Below are 23,407 nucleotides of genomic sequence, written 5' to 3' on the forward strand. Positions count from 1 at the left end.
TTGTTTAATAGACTGCAAACGTGTTCATAGAGGCACACTTAGAAAGCTCCAGAAGCCAAATCTGGAGCACTTGCCTAATTTTATTTAATATATTTTAACACCTGGTTATATTATCAATCCCCTTTAATAAGGACTTCATATTTGCTGTAAGACTCTTTTATAAGCGCTATGATCTGTGATATACTCCTCTGTCACACCAACCTCCTGCATGTCCTCCTTCATTACATCCATGAACCTCTACTGTAGTCTTCCTCCTTTCCTCTGGCCCGACGGTTCCACCTTCAGCATCCTTTGTCCATTGTAACCACTAATCTTCCACCTGCACATGTCCAAACCAACTCAGCATTGCCTCTAATTTTGTCTCCAAACCACACAGCCTAATGTGTCCATCCTGGTCTCATCATTCCATTTTGTCAGGGCTGTCATGTCCAAACCATAGATCACAGCAGGTCTCACTACCATCTTATAAACAGTCCTTTTCACTGTTGCTGCTATTCTTCTGTCAGAACTCACCCCTGACACTCATCTCCACCCACTCAACCCTAATTGAAAAAAAATATTCATACTTTTAATGTCAGTATTTCTGATAAGTACCAATCAGAACCAACCACAGCACAGAAACGGCTCTTACTGAAGTCACTGATGACCTGAAGGTCAACAGTGATGTATTATGATTCTTTCACAAAGACATTTCAAGGATCACAATTTAACTTGTTTAACGGGTCAGATTCTTGATTAATTTTCTAGAAACTTTTCAGAAGTGAAAAGAGATAAGATGGAAATTGTTGTTACTCCAAAAAGTCAAAGACATAAAATAATTTATCATCCTTTCTCTGAAACACAGTGAACAAGTTAGGAAGCTTGGCATTATTTTTCGACAGTGATCTAAGCTTTGATAATCACTTTAATAATTTAATAAAGTTACCACAACTGCTTTTTGTCACTTGAAAAAATATAAAAAGTTAGGCTGTAATGGGGTTCAGTGCTGACATTCTCCATCACTGAACCCACCCTACTGGAGTGGCTGGGTCCAACGGGCCCAGGGCGCTCTCACTTGACCACCCTCCTCAGGACTGGCTCCAGGGCAGGGGCCCTGGTAACCCCATCTTGGGCAGAGTAATTCGTTCTCTTGATTTCTTTACTTCTACAGGGGTCCTCCGAATCACTCTTTGTCTGGCCCTTCATACAGGACTAATTTGCTTTGGGGCAAAAACCCCTCAGCAACATAGCCCCTGGGCTCACTGAGACACACAAACCCCTCCACCACCACAAGATGGTGATTCACTGAGTGGATTTAAGTTCAAAAAAATAGCTTCCATGTAGTTAAAAGGAATCTGTCAGTCTGGGCGGTTTTTCCATGTCACATGAACACAAAGTTGGGTATGATATTTAATTTGAGGTTCTGAATAAGCCCTAAGTACGGACATTTTCCAGTCCACTTAAATGCACACACAACATGCACATAGGATGCAAATACAGCAGCCTGATAACGCGGTACTTTGCGGAGGCAAGAAATTTATTATGCAGTTAAATCAACGGTACGGTCACAGTTAACAGTCATGAGGAAGGAAGGACAAACGGACCCCGGGGAGAGCAGTCTGCCTTAGGAGGTTTGTGGCAGGAGGAAGTGGTGAGCTTCAGATGCAGTCTGCCATTTCTTCAGCTCCACAATCAGCTCCACAATCACTGGTTCCTGTTGGCTGGTTATTGAGTCGTGCACTTCAAGTGACTTCTTCTCTTTATCTGCCGACATCACGCAGGATTACAGAGACGGAAAAAGAAAAGCTCACTGACTAATGACGCAATTTCATTCTTTGCCTTCTTTCTTAATATCCTCTCCTAGACACAGACCACAGCATCTACAGCTGCTCTGACTCTCAAAGTGGTCTGGTGCTTTTATCCTGTCTTATGTATGTCAAAGCCATTTTGTCATGAAGCAGTCTTCTCGCTAACCTTTTGACGATGCTGCATTGTGCTGTCTCCCTTTTGTTTCCTTGTCCTCCATCTTCTTGTCCTCTTTGTTTTTCCTTCCCAAATCCTAAAGATGTACGAAAAAATAGCCCAGACATGTCAATTTGTTTTTTGTGTCCTTTCCTACAATGCTACTCTTTTGGATGGATTTTCCTATTTTAACCTTTGTCCCATGTAACTCATCCAGAAAACAGCAATAATATCTCAGCAAAACATAAACTCATATGTGCAAACTTGCCTTTTGATGTGTTTGTGTTGCTTCCACCTCAGAGTCTGTGTGCAGCACGCCAAAGTCACAGAGGACTTTAACCTGCTGGCCTCCTCTGACCAGGCTTTGCAGGGGGATGTGCACGGAGCCAAGGATTCGTCTGATCGGGGCATCTTGGACCAGCTCAGATACAGATTTTTTATTTTTGTCTTTAGACTTGGTGAAATCAGATTTAACTGGAGACTATAAAGAAGAGACCAGTGACATTAAATAACTTTCTGTTTATATACAGTCCCATCGAGGCTTTCCCTGCGGTTATTATGTTTCTGTTGATTACAACCCCATTTCTAAAAAAATAAAAATAAATAAATTAAAACCAGAATGCATAAACCCAAATTGTATCCACCACAGGACACAGAAAGTGTTTAAAGTGAGTGAGTTAATATTTTTATTGGCAGCAGCACATCTTTAAAAAGTTGGCACGGGAGCAACAAAAACCTGAAAAAGTAAGTGACTATTACAACTAGGTTTACTGGCAACTGGTCAGTAACATGATTGGATATAATCTTATAGAGGGAAAGTTACACAGAACTTAAATGGGCAGAGGTTCACCAACCTGCAAAAAACTGCATCTATAAATGATTTCAGAATAATCAAATCAACAGATTCAGATAATCTGGAGGAATCTCTGTACGCAAGAGATCGTCGGATCGTCAGGCAGCACTGCATTAAAAACATGTCACAGAAATCCCTGCATGGACTCAGGAACACCTCCAGAAATATTCATCTGAGATCACAGTTCCCTGTACCATCACATGCATGTTAAAGGTCTGTTATGCAAAAAAGAAGGTGCCACATATAAACATGAACTTTTTAGTTGTTTTTTAGATTTACTGCTATTCCCCTGACACTTGTCTCCACCCACTCCACCGTAACAGAAAAAATGTGCATACCTTTAATCTCTCAGTATTTATGATAAGCACCAAACAGAAACAGCTCTTGGGATTCCCCAAGGGTCACTTTTTGGTCCATTTTGAACTTTTGAACCTTTATATGCTTTCGCCTAGTGTTACACAAATCACCCCTGACACTCGTCAAAAGCCTGCATCTCTGAAGTAAAGGCACCATCAGCGTTGAAAGGAATATACAGTATGCAATAAAGCATAGCTTCCGACACTGAACCCAGACATAAAAATCAGAGTATCTGTCCACATCACCAAGTTTCTTCCACGTTCCACAACAGTGCAAGATTTCCCTGAAAATAAGTTCATTATTGTGTCTGCAGTCGGTGAGTTAGGTGATGGCTGTACCTACAGTTCAATGGTATTACATGATACACTCACTTCTTTCTCCCTCCTGCCTTTCTTCTCTTTTCCAGTTTGGTTGGCTTTGGTCAGCGGGACTTCTTCAGAAGCTGCAGGCCACGACAGGACCTAAAACCACAAACTATGAGTTTCGATGCATTTTGTGACTCACACAGGCCAACAAATCTTCAGCTCATTGTCTGCTTCAGAAATAAAATGGAATATTTCTGGTGTTCTATGTGCTAAATCTGGTAAGGTGCCTTCCTCCCTTATTGCATCTGCGTGTTTGATTTGTTACCAAATGACTTGATGGGAACCTCCCATTTCTCAGGAGGGCTGAGACCCTGAGTACGAGTACACATGCTTGTGACCTGCTGAGGTTGGGTTTGTGTCTCCTCCAGGAAACAAATCAGGGATCTAATACTTCATATATGCTGATTCTAAATATTGTAATTAAAATAGCTCATTGTCTCCTGCTTCTAATATATTTATTTTTAGGTTTAACCAATTAATTTTGGACAACATGATAAACTGTGACTGTTGTGGAGAGCCTCATCAATAAGCTTACAGAGACAACATTAGTACTGAACAGGCCCAAGGTTATCATGTGGACTCTTGAGTAAATGATTGCCTATCACTTATTTGGATAGTGGACTTTTAATCATAAATGAAAAATCTGAAAAACTATCTCTATAGAGAAGATGTAATATGAAACATTAACTGGAACTCTTTTTAATCAGAGTGCAGCATCAAGTCGATTAAACTTCTGGGATATTGATCAGGTCAGTTTAGTATCAGAGGGTTTTTTTTAAACAGTTTCAGATGCTTTGGTGTTAATGAAATTAACAACAGGTGCACTACAGTGAGAACAATAAGACAACCCCCATACATGAATGGTTTTACAGGTGGAGGTTGCTGGCAGTAGGATCTGTGTCACTGCTGGTGGTAGGAGGTAACACCTGGACCAGGACAGTCTCAAGAGCATGGACGAGATTCCAGGAGACAGACAGTTACTCTAGTAGAGCGGGACAGGGCCGTAGAAGGTCCTTAAGCCATCAACAGGACCGGTATCTACCCTAGTGCGCACAGAGGAACAAGATAAGCTCTGCCACAGCTAGGGTCTGGAGAGGCTGAGGTGAACCTTAAGCTGCCTGTAACATCGTTCAGCATGACCGGTTTGGTGGGGACCCAGTGATTGTCTGGGGAGGCATGCCCATGGAGGGGTAGTCCATCTAACCAGGTTGCACCTCAGACTGTCCAAGAGTGATACCCTGGTCCAGATCTGGGATTAGATCCGCAGGACCTCATCCATCATCACATTACGTGCATACTACCACATGGGGTCATACAGACCATTCTGAGTTGCTGCATTGAAAGTTTGGCAAAACGGACGAGCCTGCAGCATCATTTTTTCCATCCATCCATCCATCCATCCATTTTCTTCCGCTTATCCGGGGCCAGGTCGCGGGGGCAGCAGCCCAAGCAGAGAAGCCCAGACCTCCCTCTCCCCAGCCACCTCACCCAGCTTATCCGGGGGAACACCAAGGCGTTCCCAGGCCAGCCGAGATATATAATCTATCCAGTGTGTCCTGCCCCAGGGCCTCCTCCCGGTGGGACATGCCTGGAAGACCTCGCCCAGGAGGCCTCGCCCAGGAGGCATCCTTGTCAGATGCCCGAACCACCTCAGCTGGCTCCTTTCAATGTTGAGGAGCAGCGGCTCAACTCTGAGCCCCTCCCAAATGGCCGAACTTCTCACCCTATCTCTAAGGGAGAGGCCAGCCACCCTTCGGAGGAAGCTCATTTCTGCCGCTTGTATCCACGATCTTGTTCTTTCGGTCACTACCCACAGCTCCTGACCATAGGTGAGGGTAGGGGCGTACATCGACCGGTAAATTGAGAGCTTTGCTTTCACACTCAGCTCTCTCTTCACCACAACAGTCCAGTACAGCGTCCGCATCACTGCAGCCGCTGCACCAATCCATCTGTCGATCTCTCGCTCCCTTCTCCCATCACTTGCGAACAAGACCCCGAGATACTTAAACTCAGGGTCTCGTCCCTGACCCGGAGTGGGCACTCCACCCTTTTCCGGAAAGTGATCATTTTTTCACTTTGATTTTTGTGTGTCTTTGAATTCAAGATGACCCCAATGAAGCACTTTAACTTCTTCAAAGTGCCTTTGAGTCATTTCAGGTTTCAGTGAAGAACTTTCAGTGAATCAGAAAAATTTGGCTTCAGGCCTGTGCAATCACACACCCTATCAAACCTGACTTTCTGTACCTTTTCTTCCTCTAAGCATAAACGCAGTCCCCGATTGAGGAATTTCTTTAAATCTCCCAGAGCGCTCACAGTGTGGGTTTGCGTGTCACCAAAGTCCATGCTCTCTGACCACGACAGCTTGGACGTGCTGTGCCTTAACACTGCTGAGGAATAAATAAGAAAAACATACAAAAAAGTCCAGCTTTTGAATCGTCATGACTACACACTGCAGTAAAAGAAAACACACAAGTAAACCAGATATAAACCGGCTGCTCATCAGTGCCTTTGACACCTGATGAAGGCGATAAAAGATCAGGTTCGTCATTTGGTTTCAGGTTATGTAGGCATACAGCTCTTCATCGGCTGATCTGACTGTAGTTTCCTTTAAAGCACTTGTGTAAATTCCACAAACTTTATAAGAGAAAAATTCTCTCATTTGAACAGGACACATCACCAAGTTTAAGAAATCAAAATATCAAACAGGGATTGTTATACACGGCGTGCGACCCTGTTTGTTTGTTTTGTATATTTCAGTACAAAAAGCTGTCACAGTGTCTGCTGTGCTTCATCTGCAGTCAGAAGTTTACGTCAAAGACACACAGGTCAGATGAGATAAGTGTTATTACCACATGTGTTACCACAACTGGGTTTCTCTGAGTTCAGAATGCCGCCATCTTGTTTGGACGTCTGTTTTTCGCCGTTCTCATTTGATCGTTGGCCTTCAGTCACAGATCTTGTGTCAGCTTTTGTCTCAGTGTCAAGTTTCTGTAAAAAAAAAAAAAATCAATTTCAATTTGGAGTAATGGGATAATTTTACTTCTGTGGTACTCTGAGTACTTTTTTCCTCCCAGTTGTGTGCTTAAATTTAGGAAATTATGTGCTCGTTTTCCTTTTTGACTGAAGTGTGTGGCTTGTGTGTTGTGTTTTTGTGACGTTAAAGACTTGTTGCTGTCTACAACATAGAAAGTGGAGTTACAATCTCTCCAGCGATTAGAGCATTGTCTGTATGAGATGGTTGTGTGTTAGAATCCTAGTAGATCAGCAGTGTGTGAAATAGTTATTCCCCGTTCTGGTGCTCAGTGTCAACATCAGCAGGTTGTTTTGAGTTGCTGCTGTGTGACTGGCTAATTAGATTTTTGCATTAACATACAGCTATACCTAATAAAGTGGCTACTGAGTCAATCAGTCAATGGCCACAAAGTCATCAGATCTGACAGATGTGTAGTAGAAAAACAAGCAGTTGACATTTTAGAAGAATAAATACATTTACATATTAAAGAAGTATAAAAAAAAGAAAACTATTAATGCTCCCGAACCTTGTCAGTAAATGCAACATTTTTTTTTAAACATTACTGCACTGTAAATGTGTCCTATGGCACGTGTGTACTCATGTACTTACCCATGCCGCTTACCCTTACCCTAACCATCAAAAACGAATGCCTAACCCTTACCCTTACCCTAACCATAACCTAATTGCAACCCTGACACTAAAACCACATTTTAAGTCTGAAAAATGCCTTCAAACTTGTGGGGACCAGGATTTTGGTCCTAATAGTAAACTTCCAATTTTTGGTCCCCACAAAGATGTCTAAACAGGTACACACTCACACACATATGTATATATACTGTATTATAATAACATAAAAAATATTACTCATGCCATGTAAAATTAATACTAACAATATTTCTCCTTCACTCTCACTGAACTGTACAAAAAATCTTACTATTACATGCATTTTACTGCATGTAATAGCCGTCTGCACATGGACCTTTGTTGTACACGATTTTTCTTATTAATTTTTTCTATTTTTAGTTTTCTAATATATAATATCTCAATTTCACATTTGTGCTGCTGTAATAAGTGAATTTCCCCAATGTGGGATTAAATAAAGTCCATGTCTATGTTTCACCATGACTCGTTCACCTTTTTCTGTAAATGCAAGCAAAACTTTGTTGGCCTGTTAAAGTTAAACAGGGTTTATAACTGTATCTAATGTAATACACAGCGGTTTTTAAAAGATATTTAGAAATTTAAATCAAATCTTAAGATTGCCGGTAAATTGCTAGATAGAGATTTTAGAAGGATTTTGTTGCTGTTTGTTGCTCTTAATTTAGTTACAGCAGTGAAGTAAATACATTAATCACATGTAACAAAAGAAAGGTGAGGTTAAAAAACCCCACAAACCTCAATTTGTAGTAAAATTTTAATAAAGAAGAAGAAGAAAGATGTGAAGATGTAGTGTGTAGTAGAGAGATTGTGTAACCAAGGTGGAAACAACAAATAACGAACTTATCAGCGTGTGGGTAGCTTTATCTTTTAACACAGGAAGGAAATATGCTGTTTGACTAAATTGCACTCTTTATTCTGACAATTATACGTCCAAAGCTTAAATGCTTAAAACCATATTAGAAATATTAGAACGAGGCCCAAAACATTTAAAAACATTTAAACTTGTAGCTATGCTAAAAATGTGTGGGAAGGATACGCCACCGAGTGAGCAGGTGTCTGATGCCTCAGGAACTCGTAGGTGATAAAATAGTGGTAGCTGACCACAGGGAAAACGGGAGCTTTGTCATCCACAGTCATCCGAGGATCTGGAATTCCCATCATCCTGCCCACGCTCACTGTGGGTGACGCTATGCCTACTGCCAGGTCTGTGCAAAGTAAAAAGTATTCTGATGTTATGACCTGTAAGCACATGCTCAGTGTGCATTAAAATTATATAGAAAACTGGGGCCCTCGCTCACAGGGCTCATAGGGCAGCTTACACACTCACCACTCATCTTGGCCAAGCCCCTAAAGCGAATCCTCTCCTCCGGGGAAATCCATGAGGTGTCCAGACAGGAAAGCTGCGGGAGGCTGTCCACAGTCAGTCCTGGGTATGAAGATGCAAGCGCGAAAGGATTTCCCTCCAGCAGCAGCGTCCTGAGGCAAGGCAGGGTGCTCAAGCCATTTAGCAGAGCTGGCTGGTCCTGAAACCCACAGTCGCTGAGGTCCAGACACACCAGCTGTGGCCTGAGGACAGACAGCGGTGCTGGCTTTACAGGACAGATGTGTATGAGACAACTTGTGATCCAAATAGATGTTAAAGAAGATGACAGATATCTTATTTCATTCATGCAGCTATTAACTGTGTTTTAACACATCTTCCATCCATCTTCATGGGATGGATAATACTCAGATAGGTTATGATATTTAAACGATGCTCAGTTCGTACTAAGAGGGCCAAAGTGTGCCAATAAAATACCTCACACCACACAGACACACACACACACACACACACACACACACACTGTTTCACTTTTACAGTCAGCCTGAACTGTTGATATGAGGCAGGATGGATCATGTTTTTCACCATGTTTTCATGTTGAATCTGTGTGAATCGTAGCCCCAGTTTCCTGTTCTTAGCTAACAGGTGTGGGACACACTGCGGCCTTTGGCTGCTGTAGCTTATCTCCCTCTCTCAGCTGACAAGCAGCTTTTCGTTTTTCACCCCAATTGAATGTCAGCAGGTTGTTTTGGGTGTGACATAAAAGTCATAAAGAAAAATATAATAATATATATCTAAAATACACACACACACACAGACACACACACACACACACACTGGATACTTTCTCTTTTTCAACCTGTTCTCTATAACCCATAGAGATGGTTCTGGGAAATCCCTGAAGATCAACAGCTGTCATTCAAACTCACTTAAATCATCCTTCTTCCTCATTCTGATACTCAGTTTCATACATGCCTAAACGCACTGTACCGCCACATCGTGAATGGCTAATTAGATATTTGCGCTCATGAGCAGCTGAAATGGTGTGCCTAATAAAGTGGCCAGGGAATGTATATACATAGTGAAACTGAGGAGCACAAAATAGTTTTTCACAGAAACACTGGAGCCATTACTCCTCATCCCTGAGTGTAATTTCCACCCAGGGTCGCACTGACACGAATCCGTCCGTGTCTAAAATAGCTACAGTTTCTCTAGACCAGGGGTGTCAAACATAAAAAAAAGATTAAAAAAATTGATCTTTTTTTACACTGGGCTCACAGTAAATATAAATACAGGCTGAGTTTCACCAATTCGACCCACTTAATTACGTTCAAAGTGTATGTGGCCCACACTATAAAAGGAGTTTGACATCCCTGATCTAAACACGTCAGTCATATTCAAAATATGCTTTATTTAGTCATGAATTTCAAAGAAATTTATCTGGGAAATCAAAATCAAGTCAACTTCGAACAGCTATGACACAGCATCCTTGTAGGCTGTTATCACAGTTATCGCTAAATGTCAGCTACAGTGTGTGTGCCAGTTATTTAAGATCCAGATGTAATAATCTCATTCTGCATCCACGATGCAAATCTCCTCCCGCGACATCCCAGATTCACTTAAATCGCCTTTCTTCTCTTTTAAAATTTTGATTTTCTTTTCTTTCTTTTTTCTTTTTTTGAACCTGTTTTTTCCGCCGTCTATGATGTCATGCCTGTTTTTGTTTCCTTCCTTCCTTTTTGCATTTGCTGTTCTGGTTGTTAATGCTGAGGTTTCAGTTGGGATGCAACCAACGACAGTTTCATTGTATGGCACACAAATGACTGATGAGCACTTGTAAAAACCCTTTTGACTAGTTTAAGCCAGTTACTTGAAGTTTCCCGGTCTTGACTGATGTAGCTGCGTTTCCTTCAAATTTTTTCTTATGCGGTGTTTATCAGTTGTGAGCTGCAATCTTTGGGTGTAGCGTAGGCAGCAAAGGGCGGTGTCAGGTTAACCTGCAGGAAACCCATGATGACAGCCAAGACAAGTCCAACTTTTACTGATAAAGTTCACTGCGTAACAGAAACATTGCGTCTGTCTCTCTCACAGTGTTGAGTTTCAAAAATGAACGCCATTCAAAATGTGAGACACCGTCTCAGTGAATGGACGAGGGGGCCACAGAAGGCACCTGATCAACGTAACTCCAAAAAAGAAATAAAATCAAAGCTGTATGTTTGGTCCTCTAGTGTTTCAAACTATAAACATCAGTGCAACTGTGTCTTTTTGAGACAATCTCAGGCTCTAAAATACCCGCAGTCAGTGGTCACACTCGGAAAGTTACCCTTAAAATCACAAACTGTGTGTGCATGTGTACCAACGGTGATCCAGCCGCCCACCAATGGAGATAAAATTCACTGCAAATCATGACTGTTCTGACTGATCATTTTTGCATTACAATGGTAAATTTCTGCTGGGATTTTCCTGATACGAGCCGCTCATTCATAGGCCGTGATATCATTCAAATGCTGTGGCCTTCACAGCTATCAGGTTGAAGGGGGTTGATCTTGATCTTGAAAAAACTAAAGGTGCACAGAAGCAGCTCACCCGACACTTTATCAAGACACTTCATGAATTTCCATGATTCACTCAACGTTCAAATCATATTTTTGTAGATTTATAAAATACTGTGTAAAAGTCTTCTCTATATTTTTGCTTCCAAGGAGCCAAGCTATTTTTTAATTGGTGTTGAGCATTTGTTTTCCAGACTTTCTGAAGTGTTTTGTTTGATTTTCACTCGTTTTCAGTCCACTTCGTGTACTTGTCCATTTTCAAAGTAAAGTTTTTGTTGTGTTTTTTGTTTTTGGGTTTTTTTTGTTTGACCTATGAATAAAATAAAAACACACCACTTGTTCCCATTTCATTAACTGAATTGGTGAAAATGACATAGACTACACCCAACATATAACATAACATAGTTTGGTAGGCATAAAATAGTATTTTTTCACCAATGAGACAATTTCCAAAGAGCTACAAGCCAAAAACATGACATTTATGGGCACTGTGTGCAGTGTGTCCTTAAAAAATCTTGAGGGAACTGGACAAGTGGAGGACAAAAGAAGTCCATCCAAAAGCTGCTCAACAAGGCTCCTCTCTCCCCTGTACGAGCCATTATACTCCTGTTTTCATAAGATGTTGAACACTTCCTGTTCTGAAAAATCCTGACGGGACATAAAGAAGTGTTGTGTTTGTAGATGTTTGCAGTTCTGTTTAAGTGATGATTAAGAGCAGAAGCCTCAGAGCTCTAACGTGAAGCTGTAATACTTCCTTTTGATTGCAACAGACACAGACATCATCAGACCTGTATTCACCTCTGGTATTATAATTCTGTAAAACTGTGAAAGCTCTGGTTTTTCCTCACAGTTTTGTGGGTGAGATGAAAAGATTTTCCTCCCAACAGGGTGTGTTTTAGTCTCTTGTGGCCACTTTGGCAGGAAACCAGCTGATATTGCTTCAGTTTGATCAGTGCAAGTATGACACACAGGTGTGAAAGAGAAGTAAATCCACATAAAAGCAACCTGCAATGAAGTAATGTCACCTGCTGACTGATTAGAAAGTACACAATTGCACTTGAAAGCTTGATTTGACCTGGTTTGGTTTTCTTAAAATGCCAGAAAGCTTCCGGTTTGTGTGTATGTGTGTGTGTCTGTGCGTCTGTGGTGTGTATTATGAACTAACCAGTGTCTTCCAGTAAGATGAGTGACATCATTGTGGAAACCCAGAGTGTTTGAGCCGAGGCCGAGGTACTGCAGGTGGGGAGGAGGAGCACCGCTGGCGAGGCTGTCTAAAGACGACAGCCGGTTTGCACGTAGCTCCAAAATCTTTGAAAGAAACATGTTCAAAATGTGTCACTCACTCATCTCCATGCAGCATCAGCTACACTTTGTTCTCTGAACTTTCAGATAAAAGCCTGCTGGGCGTCATCATCACTTATAAAACCATAGATCTGAAAATGAAAAAGAAACAAACAAAACAAACACCAAGGACTGATTGAGCTGAGCTGCTGAGCTATAAGTCTGATTGTGCATTAAAGCCCAAAACTTTAAAGCTTCACAGTCCTTGGCATGTATGCGTTATTGTGTGCACGCTGAACGAAAGAGACAAAGAGAGATAAAAGAGTGAAAGAGAGAGGGAACAAAGAGCGAGAACGAGAAATCAAAAGAGCAAGTGTGACACTGCACACTGGTTGCAGCACTTGTCATCGTCACCTTCTCGTGTTATCTAGGCTGTGGTTGTCAAGAGCATCAAATTCCTCGGTCTTCGCCTGGTGCAGAACTTGAACATCTCAATAGCCAGGATGTCTACTTTCTGCAAAAACTGAGGAAAGCCTACATCCCACCTCCCATCCTCACCACATTCCTACTGAGGGACTATCAAGACCATCCAGAGCAGCTGCATCAGTATATGATAGTGAAACTGCACAAAATCAGATTGAGAGACTGTGTGGCAGAGAGTGAGAACAGCTGAGAAGCTCTTTCCTCCATCACAGAATCTGAATCTGATTCTCACTGCATCTGCAAAGCCAGCAGTGTGGCTGGATTTGCAGATGACTCTACGCACCCCTCGTTCAGGCCGTCACTGCCAGACTGTGCTGGGCTAAGCTCTCAGTGCATCAACACGTTAAAACCACTTTCCCACAGACGCTTGTGTTCAGAATTTACACACAGTCATCATGGGTTTAGTGCTAATTTTAATGATTTCTTTGAACTGTTATTTTTCCGTGGTTTAAAGTTTTTACAGCACACATGTCTTTAATGACTTTAAAAAACAAGAATTGAGTGCAGAAGTTTGAATTTATTTTGGATTTCGTCTTCACACAGGGTAAACATGTACACAGAGGCTCAGACTTTTACATACACCCTCACTAATATTTGGTTAAACGCCCCTTAGCAAGTTGCACCTGGATGAGACACTATTGGTAGCCTGGCTGGATATTTGACCACTCTTCTTGGCAGAATTGTTAGAGTTCAAACTGGTTGATTTTGCTGGCACAGACCCAACTTTTAACCAGACTTTGGGAAGGTCATTAAGGGAAGTTTAATGTTAGCCTACTGTGTCCATTCCAAAACCAGTTTGTTTGGGATTATTGTCCTGCTGGGACTGCCAAATGTGTCCAACTTTCAACCATGTAGCTGTTGATTTGAGGTGAAGTTGAAAGATTTAGAGGTAGTCCTCCTCCTCCATTATTCTATCCACTTGCATGTGTTGCAATGTGACAATATAAATGGCAGCAAAACAGAGCATGATGCAACCGCCGCCATGCTTGATAGCTGGTACAGTGTTCTCAGATTTGAAAGCTCACCTTGATTCCTCCAAACTCAATAGCTCAGTCTTTGTCTCATCTAACCATAAAACTTTTCTCCAGAGGGCTTTGCAAACTTCATTCAACTGAGCTTAAAGGTTTCAACTAAGGCAGGGGCTTCCTTCTTGGTCGGCACCCTCTCAGTTCATAGAGATATAAGACTGGCTTCACTGTTGGAGAGTAACACTGTCCAACAGCTCATGGCAGGCTTGAGCCTCGGTGCTTCATGAACATCCCAAGCAATCGCTTCTGATGGTGATCATATGGGCATATGGGTCTTCCTCCACACCTTGGAAAAGTGGTGACACAGTTTGAACTAATGATGTTGAAACCTGAAGTTGTTGAGAAATGGCTGAGAGAGACTTTCCCAACTTGTGTAATTTTGCATTCTCATTCTTTCACTGAGTTCCATGAATGTTTTCATTGTTCCTAAGTATTGGTCGATCCAGTGAGTGCTGACAAACAAATACTTTTATGCTGCAAAGAGGAACTACTGGTTGTGCGTCATGTTCATATTGTATATTTGTATGATTCTGGCCCTGTGTGGATCAGAGAAAATCAAAAAAAATTTCAAACTTGTGCATTTAATTTCTTTTTTGTTGTTGTTTTTGTTAAATCATTAGAGGTATGCTGTACAATCACTGTACTCTGGAAAAAATACAGTTCAAAGAAATCATTAAAAGTCTAAAATTACCATGACATTTATGGCAATGATGAGAGTATTTAAACGTCTGATCTCATGGGTAAATCCGAAAGCAAGGGTGTCGCCTTTGATGATGCAGAATGGGACAGCTATAGTGTTTTTTGGTGAATCACGAATCACATTTAAATGATAACAATGCTGTCTACACTTAATCTATTAAGAGCTGCAAATTCAAGCTGAAGCAGGACTGGGACTTGCCTTTAAAGTGCCGGGAAGGTTTGCTGTGGGTACTTCTGAGATTTTGTTAGCACTCAGCACCAGCTCCTCCAGCTTTGAGAACTTCAACAGGCCACCGTCAATGGCTGTTACCTGAACACGCAGACAGACAGAAGATAAACCTTTACAAATGTGTAAAAGCATCAAACATTAAATAAATCCGTGCTATGATAAATACGATAAAAGTGGGGTGAGGAGTTATCCGAGGCAAACTGGTAGCTCTGAGCTAATCTGTGGCGAAGAAACATTAGACAAACTGACAGCAGTTTAACATTGGGACAAATATAAAATTCACCCCCAATAACCCTTCATATTACAAAACTCTTTTTCTTTTTCAACTGTTGTTTTTTGAGTTTTATTAAAATTATTACTTTTTATGTTGCATATCACAGTCAGTGAAGATACCTTATATGGTTCATTCTCAATCTGGGGTACAAAATTTTTTATTCTGAATGACTGTGGATCATAGACTGATCAATGACTGTTGCCATAGGCTATCAGTGAACACCAGTGCACCTCTAATGAGAGGCCTACTCACGTCTCTGTCAACAATACGAAGTGAAGTGAAGTAGTTGTAAATGAAGGGGGCGTGGAGGCGTTCAGGTGTGAGCACAGCCAGCTGTCTGAGAGGCAAAGCTTGAGGGCTCCACATTACATCATGGCGCCATGGAGAATGAGGGCAGCTCAGCAGATCCAGGAGAGCATCCGTGGACTCCATCTCTGCTCGCTCCGCACTCCCTTTGGTGTTTCTCTGCAGATTGAATCCATGTTTTTAATGTCTTAGACTCTAAAGTATTTATAGACAAGCCAGTGTTTTAGATACTTACCCATGTGCCATTTCCACCGGGAAAGTCATTCAGACATAGGCTGCGAATCAGCTTCTCTATCACAGCAGACAGTGTGCTTGAGCTCATGGCTGACTTAGTCACTGCGTAACTTCATCACATTTAGGCGGATTTACACCACGGTCACACTGTAGCTAGTGTAGTTTGTGCGTTCACGGTCAGTCTTTGGTCTGTCTGTCAGAAGAAAAGGACTTCTGCTCTTTGTTTACAAATGCCTGTAGGGTTGCCTGGCAACACCTGGGGCTCCATGCAGCTACCCTGTGAAACATTACGAGGGAGTTCGGCATGAATGGCTCTGAAGTCCTCTGTTTTACTAACCATTAAAAATCAAACACATTAACTGAATAAAATGACGGCTGTTCTTCTCCGATGAAGCTTGGTGCTTATTTGTTGTGAGTGATTCTTTGGCCTTACCTGTTGTCTCTGTGGTGAGATGACCTTTGCCTTAGTAGAAAGGATTTGTGTTTGGAAGTGGACAGAAAAGCCGACTGAAGGTCATTCACCTGACGACTTTGCCATACTTCCTAAATCATAATCACTATTCATCTGTTTTTAATCAATAAATTTGACCTTTTATTCTTTGCCTGTCTTGATTCTTCTTTATTCTTCCTGACTATAGTTTTCCATCATCCCCTGCATGCATGTTGTGGGTTTTTATCTTATTTACACCCAACTGCTATTCTGTCTTTCTTTTTTTTGCTCTCAATAACTGAACTGACTTTTTCCTACAAATTATGGCTCTGCTGCACTAAATGTGGTTGGCTACAACATCTACAGAAGAGAGTGGAGTTGCAAAAGGTGAAGGGATTATGGTTTTTATGGACGAGGGTATTCGCAGTAATGCAATCCAGTGGACAAACTGTATTGAATTAGAACGTATTGGCCTTAATATAGTGTTATTTCCACAAATGACTTTTACTTTGATAGTTATTTACAGGCCACCCTCATCAAATAATGATTGTATGATAACTTTCTAGCAGTGTTAAATGAATGTAATGCTTTAATAAAGAAGTTATTATAATGGGTATGACTATAACATGACTACTGGACTGACTGATCATTACCTCACTGGCAAATAAAAGATGTTACTTTTATAGAAAACAAAAGTTATTTGGACTCCCGAAAAAAAAGGAAAATAACACTTCAGAAAAAACAATCAGTGAATTATTTGGGGTCATTCGCTACTAGTCGATTTAAAGGAAGATAGTCCGATTGTTTCTCTAAAATGCTACTAAATACAACTGACACCATACAAAGTTACGAGAAGAAACAAGGTTAGCAGGAAACAACAAAAGGAAGGCTGAATCATTCTCGTCTTTGGTTAAAAGTTTCTAAAACAGCATGTGTTTTTCACCAAATCAGGACAGTCTAGAAAGTAATATTTACATATTGCAGAAAAACTGCTGATTGTGATGAATATTTGGGAAGTTTAATAGACTCTAAACTCTCTTTTAAGTCCTAAATTTTAAAAAGTAGTCACATTGAAAAATGTCATCTTCAAATAAATAGTTAATAAAGCGTCTGTTCGTGCAGCTAAAATGTTTTCTCAGATTTTTTTCCCCAATATAATTTACTGTATTATAACACAGTCGCAGTCTAATGCTTTAACAGTGCAGCTTACTTAGCTTTGGAAAAAATCTGGTCACATGGACACGTGAAAATTTGTCTTACAAATTGGCTCCGCGACCGTTTATGTCAAACGTTTTTACCATCAGGATAAACAGACGTAGATGTGACTCTGCAAAGGCTGTGCAAAAGTGTCCCCATCAGCATCAGACAGCAGCATACATACAATGTTTTAAACATTAGCTAAAAAGATGGTTGACTGATAATCAGTTCTAAGTTTTATTCTTTCACTGCCATCTTGCTTTCCTTTCAGTATTTCTTCTTTTTCTTTGTTCAACTTTTACTTAACCAGGCCCCAAAGCTAGCCAAATGCACACCTCTAGCCACACCTTGTTAGTGTAAACAATTAGCAATTAACCCTTGGCAGCTCCCAGACGCTTGCAGGAAGGAGATACAGAGGAGAATAATAATGACACAATAATTCCTGACAGGTACAAACATAACTTTATTATTAATTAAATCTGTGTTTTTCCTTGAATGGAAGAGTAAATGTGTGCATTTCAATCGTTTTCATCTCAGATTTACTGATTAACACCAGCCATCTGACAAAGACGAAGGCTTGATGTAGCAGCTCCATGCAGCTGTATATTTAAGCAGAAAGGTGCTTTGGGGTAAAGAGCCCGATAGGAATATCTTTACATTTTCAGGTATTTAGTTTAACACTAAATACCGATTTTAAATTTGCTCTTGTGGAGGCTTTTTTTTATAGGATGACAATGAATTTGGGTGACCACACATTTTCACCGTGGGGGACATGTGCAGGCTGAGCCTACAGAAAGTTAATGTTAAATGGCATGTGTTGCACTGATTATTGATCGATTTACATGATAAGACTTGTGGAAGCATTAAAGATACTGACTCGTATTCATAATACATTTTATTTAGTGATGGATTTTAAAGAAAATAATGAGGAAGTGTAAAATAAAGTCAGTGTTTTTCACAATTACTGTGAACAAAAAGATGAACTGGATTTTAGCTGCAAATATTTACTCAGACTTTTTACACTCCACTGATTTAATAGGTGCATTTTATGTTTTGTTGCCAGTGGGGGATTCTGGCGAAATATATTGCTTTACTTCCTCGTCTTGCTTCCTGTCATTTCTGCAAAATGTGCCCAAACCTGTTGATGCCACCTTTGTGTTTCGCTCAGAGCAGTTACTAAGCGCAGTGGCTTTTTAAAATATATATTTAGCAACCATAGCAAGGAAGTGCTCACAGGGGGAAAGAGGGAAGAGAGCAGGATGAGTAAACCACAAGGATTTTGGAATTGAGCAGTGCTGTCAGTTACTTTGCTGAACACAAGGTCCAAAAGATGAAGTTCTGATGGGTGAGTTGTTTGAGTTTTTGTAAAAGTTTGAAAATATAAGGATGTTGTTTGTGTGCTTGTCCACTGGAAATGACCGTTCAATGAGGAAATATATGAATGAGTGTGTTTGTTATACGGGTTTGTCTCTTTTACCCCATGCTTGAACAGACATTAGTGGCCTTTATGTGGCTGCAGTGAGGCCTATCACGGTGTTGTTACACCTGTGGGAGATACTGGGGATTACCTGGGAGTCCTGGGATTGAGTTGGAAACTGAGTTGGATTCACATTCTGGGAAGTGTGAACATCTGGCAAAAATTTATGGCAGCTTATTAATTATTGTTGAGTTAGGTGTGCACAAATGTTTTGTGGAATTCTCCAGTAATCGAGTGACAGAGTTCCCCGTAAACCACAAGGAGAACGGAATTAGTAAACTGAGATCTCAGATAACTGACACAGACTGCAGGTGACATTTAGTGATAACGTTTTCAGATAAAAAACCTTTTACACAGACTACAAGGTGATAAGATCCTGTGTTGTGTCTGAGAATGGAAAAACTCTGACTTCTTTTTCTTAGATTAATTTCTATGAAATTTGTGACCCAATAAAGTAGATTTTGAATATGACTCAGTATCTTCAATGCTTGTTTGAGTCTGAGTGGAAATTACTCTCAGGTATGAGGAGTTATGGCTCCCCTTATTTCCATGAACAGTTTTGTTCTCCACTTCAAATATACACCAGCTACGTTATTAGGTGCTACTACTACAAACTCCTGAACCACACTTGAATAGTTGTTGAATAATAAATAAGTGAAAAAGTGTATGTGAGTGAAGCTCTTTGCATTTTGCTCAAACTGAGTTTATTCATTAGGTACACCTGTCCAACTGATTAATGCAAATCTAACCAATCACATGGCAGCGGCACACTGTATTTAGGAGTAAATGTGTTGTAGTTCAACACAGCCTTTCAAAAGGTGAAGACTGAGATGGTGCAAGGCTGCTTCAAGTAAACGTGGTCAAGCCGGCCTGCTGAAGACGAACCTGAGCATCAGAATGAGGAAGAAAGTTGATCTAAGTCACTTTGAATGTGGGTTGGTTGTTGGTGCCAGACCAGCTGGTTTGAATATTTTGGAAACTGCTAATCTGGGATTTTCCCACACAACCATCTCTATTGTTTACAGAGATTGGTGGGAAAAAGAGCAAATATCCTCGAGCGGAAGTTCTCTGGGTAAAAATACCTTTTTAATGCCAGAGGTTTGAAGGGAATGACCGGACTGCTTCAAACTTAGGAAGGCAACAGTAACTCAAATAATAATAAATTTATTTGTATAGCAAATATAAAGAGCATCTCTAAACACACAACATGTGTGACTGCGAAGAAGATGGGTTAAAGCAGCAGAAACCACACCAAGTGCCATCCCTGTCAACTAAGAGCAGGCCTCAATTCTCACATCAAAACATTTTGGCCTTTTTCAGCTTTATTTAATAGACACAGTGAAGGTCGGACAGGAAAGCGGGGGAGAGACACGCAGCAAAGGGGCATGGGTCGGACTCAAACCCGGGACGGACTCAAACCCGGGTGGGACGCTCTCAGCTGAATGGCATGTGGTTGCCCGCTCAGCGCACTGAGCCAAACCGGTGCCCACGAACGTCAAAAATTTAATTGGAAAAATATTGACTGGTCAGATGAATCTTAAGTTGTTGTGTAAACAACATGAAAATTGTTTACACAATTACCGCCGCTGGCGGCGGGCCTTGGCCCTCTGGAGCCCCGCAGTTAAAGTTAATCTGGCTTTTTGGACCTTATTTGGAAATATCTGGTCAACAAAAGAGGAAAGCAATGTGATTCAGAAACAGAAAGAACAAAAAGCGATAAATCGAACCTGTTCACACGACAGTCAGTCTTTCTGGGTTTCCTGTACTGCCACAAGCAGTTAACTATGGGGTCAGTGGCAGACATAGTCAAATCATTACCTGCAGTTCACCACTTTTTGTCTTTAATCAACAGACATCAGATCTTTGAGATGCCTCTGTGGTAGTTTGCTTCATCTACCCACAGTAAGTTCATGTGGTGAACGACCTACAATTGCAAAATAGAAACATTTAGAAAGATTCTCTGGACGATAGTGCCACAAACGTCATCTCCTGAAACAAAAAAAATCCCACATTTTGGTATATAAGCACATTGTGTGCCAGTTTAGGATCATTAGCAGCAAACAGAAACAGGCAACACCATGGGTCTTATTAAAGGTAAGCTCCTTTTTATTTCTAGTTGAACAGTATAGGAGGATCATTTGTTCCTGCAAAGCGTAAATCAGACACAGATCTTTGTGTAGAGCTGCTGTTTATCTTCACGTTGTGGTGTGTTTTGAAGTGAGGCTTTTTAGAACTGCTCGAAGCGTGGAGTCATTGTCATTTAACGCTCACATTAAACACATGTGCGGCTGCCATCTTTCATCTGCATACTTTAATGTCAATAACTGCCTCAGAGTTACCCTAAAAAACTTGTTGAGGTATTTGTTACCTCTATGCTGGACTATTCTGTACTTCTTTATTATGATTTTGCTCTAAAAGCTTAAAGAAAAAAGCCTTCAGTCCAATCCACTGCAGTGAGAGTGCTAACAGGGACTAGAAGAAGAGATCCTATTTCTACTCGCATACAAAGTACTGATTGATCAGGGCCCTTACAGACCTGTAGTCCTGAAGGAGAATGCAGGCTAAACAGTGGTTCCTAGAGTTTCTTAAAGTAGAATGGGAGGCAGGGGCTTGAGCCTCGCCTGTGGAACCACCTCCCAGTTTGGATTCAGGAGACAGACATCCTCTGTAGTTTTAAGATTAGGCTTCAGCTTTTGTTATTGTTTTTTGGTTGTTGTTTTTTTTTGGTTTTGTTTAATAAAGCTTTTACTTAGAGCTGAATCAAGTGACTGAAACCATCTCTCAGTTATGCTGCTATAGCCTCAGAGTGCTAGGGAATTTCCCATGATGCACTGAGCACTTCTTTTCCACTCAGCTCTTTTCACTAGTGCATATCATCAACTTTTGTCTTCCCCTCTCATAGTTTGCATTTTGTCTGTGTGTCTCCACGCTCTCCTCCTCTCCCCTCTCCAATCTTGGTTTCGATGCAGGTTTCTTCCTGTTAAAAGGGAGTTCTTTCTCCCTGCTGTTGCGACATGCTTAATCTTCTTTCTCTAAGATTGTAGGGTTTTTACTTTGTAGTGAAATAACCAGTGTTTTGAAATGGCACTATATACATAAAAATATACACTGAAGTGAATGATCCTTCTGCTACTTTACCGCCTTTTATGGTGTAAGTCTGCTTTGAGGTATGAGGGTGTGCTTACCATCTGAAATAACTGTTTAAGTGTCAGTCTCTCAAGTCTAGCTTTCTTTTTTAGTATGATCAGGAGATCTGCCAGCAGTGTTGATTCCAGCTTTTTTTGACATCAGCTTTTTTTTGCATAACTGCTTGCAGAGCTCCCTCATCTGTCGCTCATCGTGATGATATGTATTCCCATTATGGCTTCCAACCCAGTGCCAAAGAACCCTATACAAAAGCTTAAAGAGGAACTGAAGAAGAACTTGGAAGCATCTCTCTGCGAACTACAAAGGGCAACAAATAATTATGTAAGTACAATAAAATAAAATGTGCCGGTAAATATAAATCTAAAGATTTGCATTCAACTGTCAAAGCCACTTTATGTGTCACGATAAACACGATCTGTTGTAAAGGAACCCTTTGAAACTCTGATTTTTATCATGGAAGTATAGCTAACATCCTCAGAGCGCTGTGCTGCATCATTGCCTTTGCGCTAACTGCTCTCACTTCTTTTGCAGTGCAAATACGCAGGTCTGCCACTCAACTCAACCAACACAGGGAAACTTAAGGGACAAACTTGGGGAATGGGAAACGAAACTGCGATCAGGAAGTCCATCTGTGCCATTGTGGGCTGCCTCGAAAGCCTGCCAGCATTCGTCAAGGGTGTAATTGGGGACCTCAAGGCTGAAAAAGTCACCAGTGACACAAACGTGTTCCTTAAACGGTTCAACTTGACTGTTGCGCAGACAGATTTTGCTGTTTCCCCCCGGCAACAGTGCAGCACAGATTTAAACGCTTTAGACACTTACAATAAGAAAACCACTATCCTCGGTATTTTAAAAAACAGCATGATATGGGTGAAAAATTTCACACAGATGGAGCCATCCTGTTAACGTTTTCACTAACCTTTTAGACAAAATGTAAGACTTTTTTAAAATATTTATTTTTCTATCTATTTATTTATTTATTTTTGTATTTATTAATTAATTATTATTTTTTGCCTGTATTTATTTTATTTATATCAAATGATGTGTAATGTTTTATGACTGGTCCATTCTGACTGGATAATGTAACCTACCACATGTGCAGTTTAAAAACGTTACCTGGCATAATAAAATGTTCAGCTCAGACCATGAAGCCCTTTGACCTTTCCTTGTTTCTCTGCTTGCCACACAAACAACATAATGTTTAGTTTAGTTTTTTTACATTTTACCTTAGCCATCAAAATGTTCACCACTAACCTAAAAGCAAACCTACGGCCAAACCTTCACACGGTGAAGTTCAGAGGACGCTCTTGCCAAAGGCAATATACGTCACAGAACATCCTGCTGACTAACACTTAGTGTAAGCACAGATACTAACCCGCCTAACCATAACTTAACCATAAACACGACTGCATCTTCATGTTATGAGAACCAACTTTTTGTCCCACATAAAGAAGAGTTAATAACAGGACTGTAAACATCTTTAGCAGCTTATTATCTGTACCATATACTCAGAAGGCTGTGGGTCAGGAGGTCGTCTACTAATTGGAAGGTCAGTGGTTC

The 23,407-nt window shown here is 40.8% G+C and overlaps 1 protein-coding gene and 1 long non-coding RNA gene across 2 annotated transcripts; one reads left to right on the forward strand and one right to left on the reverse strand.

The window, feature by feature from the left end:
- Window positions 1-1,475: 1,475 nt before the first annotated feature.
- On the reverse strand, window positions 1,476-15,840 carry LOC146376213 (leucine-rich repeat-containing protein 43-like). Its single transcript, XM_084947406.1, has 12 exons — window positions 15,598-15,840; window positions 15,309-15,521; window positions 14,753-14,863; window positions 12,228-12,370; window positions 8,517-8,755; window positions 8,231-8,394; window positions 6,366-6,504; window positions 5,761-5,903; window positions 3,523-3,612; window positions 2,210-2,422; window positions 1,954-2,038; window positions 1,476-1,743 (listed from the first exon to the last, which is right to left on the reverse strand). The coding sequence occupies exons 1-12, from the start codon at window positions 15,682-15,684 to the stop codon at window positions 1,604-1,606; spliced, it is 1,767 nt and encodes a 588-aa protein (XP_084803532.1). The 5' UTR covers window positions 15,685-15,840; the 3' UTR covers window positions 1,476-1,603.
- A 1,738-nt stretch (window positions 15,841-17,578) lies between these two features.
- On the forward strand, window positions 17,579-22,997 carry LOC146376214 (uncharacterized). The gene is made up of 3 exons (XR_014801857.1): window positions 17,579-17,672; window positions 22,017-22,168; window positions 22,379-22,997. It is a non-coding gene; the product is annotated as an uncharacterized LOC146376214 (long non-coding RNA).
- Window positions 22,998-23,407: the final 410 nt, after the last annotated feature.

The sequence above is a fragment of the Perissodus microlepis genome, chromosome 12, assembly GCF_051167445.1.
Source record: "Perissodus microlepis isolate ML-2025 ecotype Zambia chromosome 12, ASM5116744v1, whole genome shotgun sequence".
In the NCBI taxonomy this organism is placed as follows: Eukaryota; Metazoa; Chordata; class Actinopteri; order Cichliformes; family Cichlidae; genus Perissodus; species Perissodus microlepis.

Bases quoted from the DNA above. Each gene is read 5' to 3' on its own strand.
- LOC146376213 (XM_084947406.1), bottom strand. From the start codon at position 15,684: ATGAGCTCAAGCACACTGTCTGCTGTGATAGAGAAGCTGATTCGCAGC. The intron at 12,371-14,752 runs GCAAGTCCCAGT...TTTCTTTCAAAG, and splicing joins ACCTTCCCGGCACTTTAAAG to ATTTTGGAGCTACGTGCAAA. The intron at 2,423-3,522 runs GTGAGTGTATCA...TCTTCTTTATAG, and splicing joins AAGGCAGGAGGGAGAAAGAA to TCTCCAGTTAAATCTGATTT.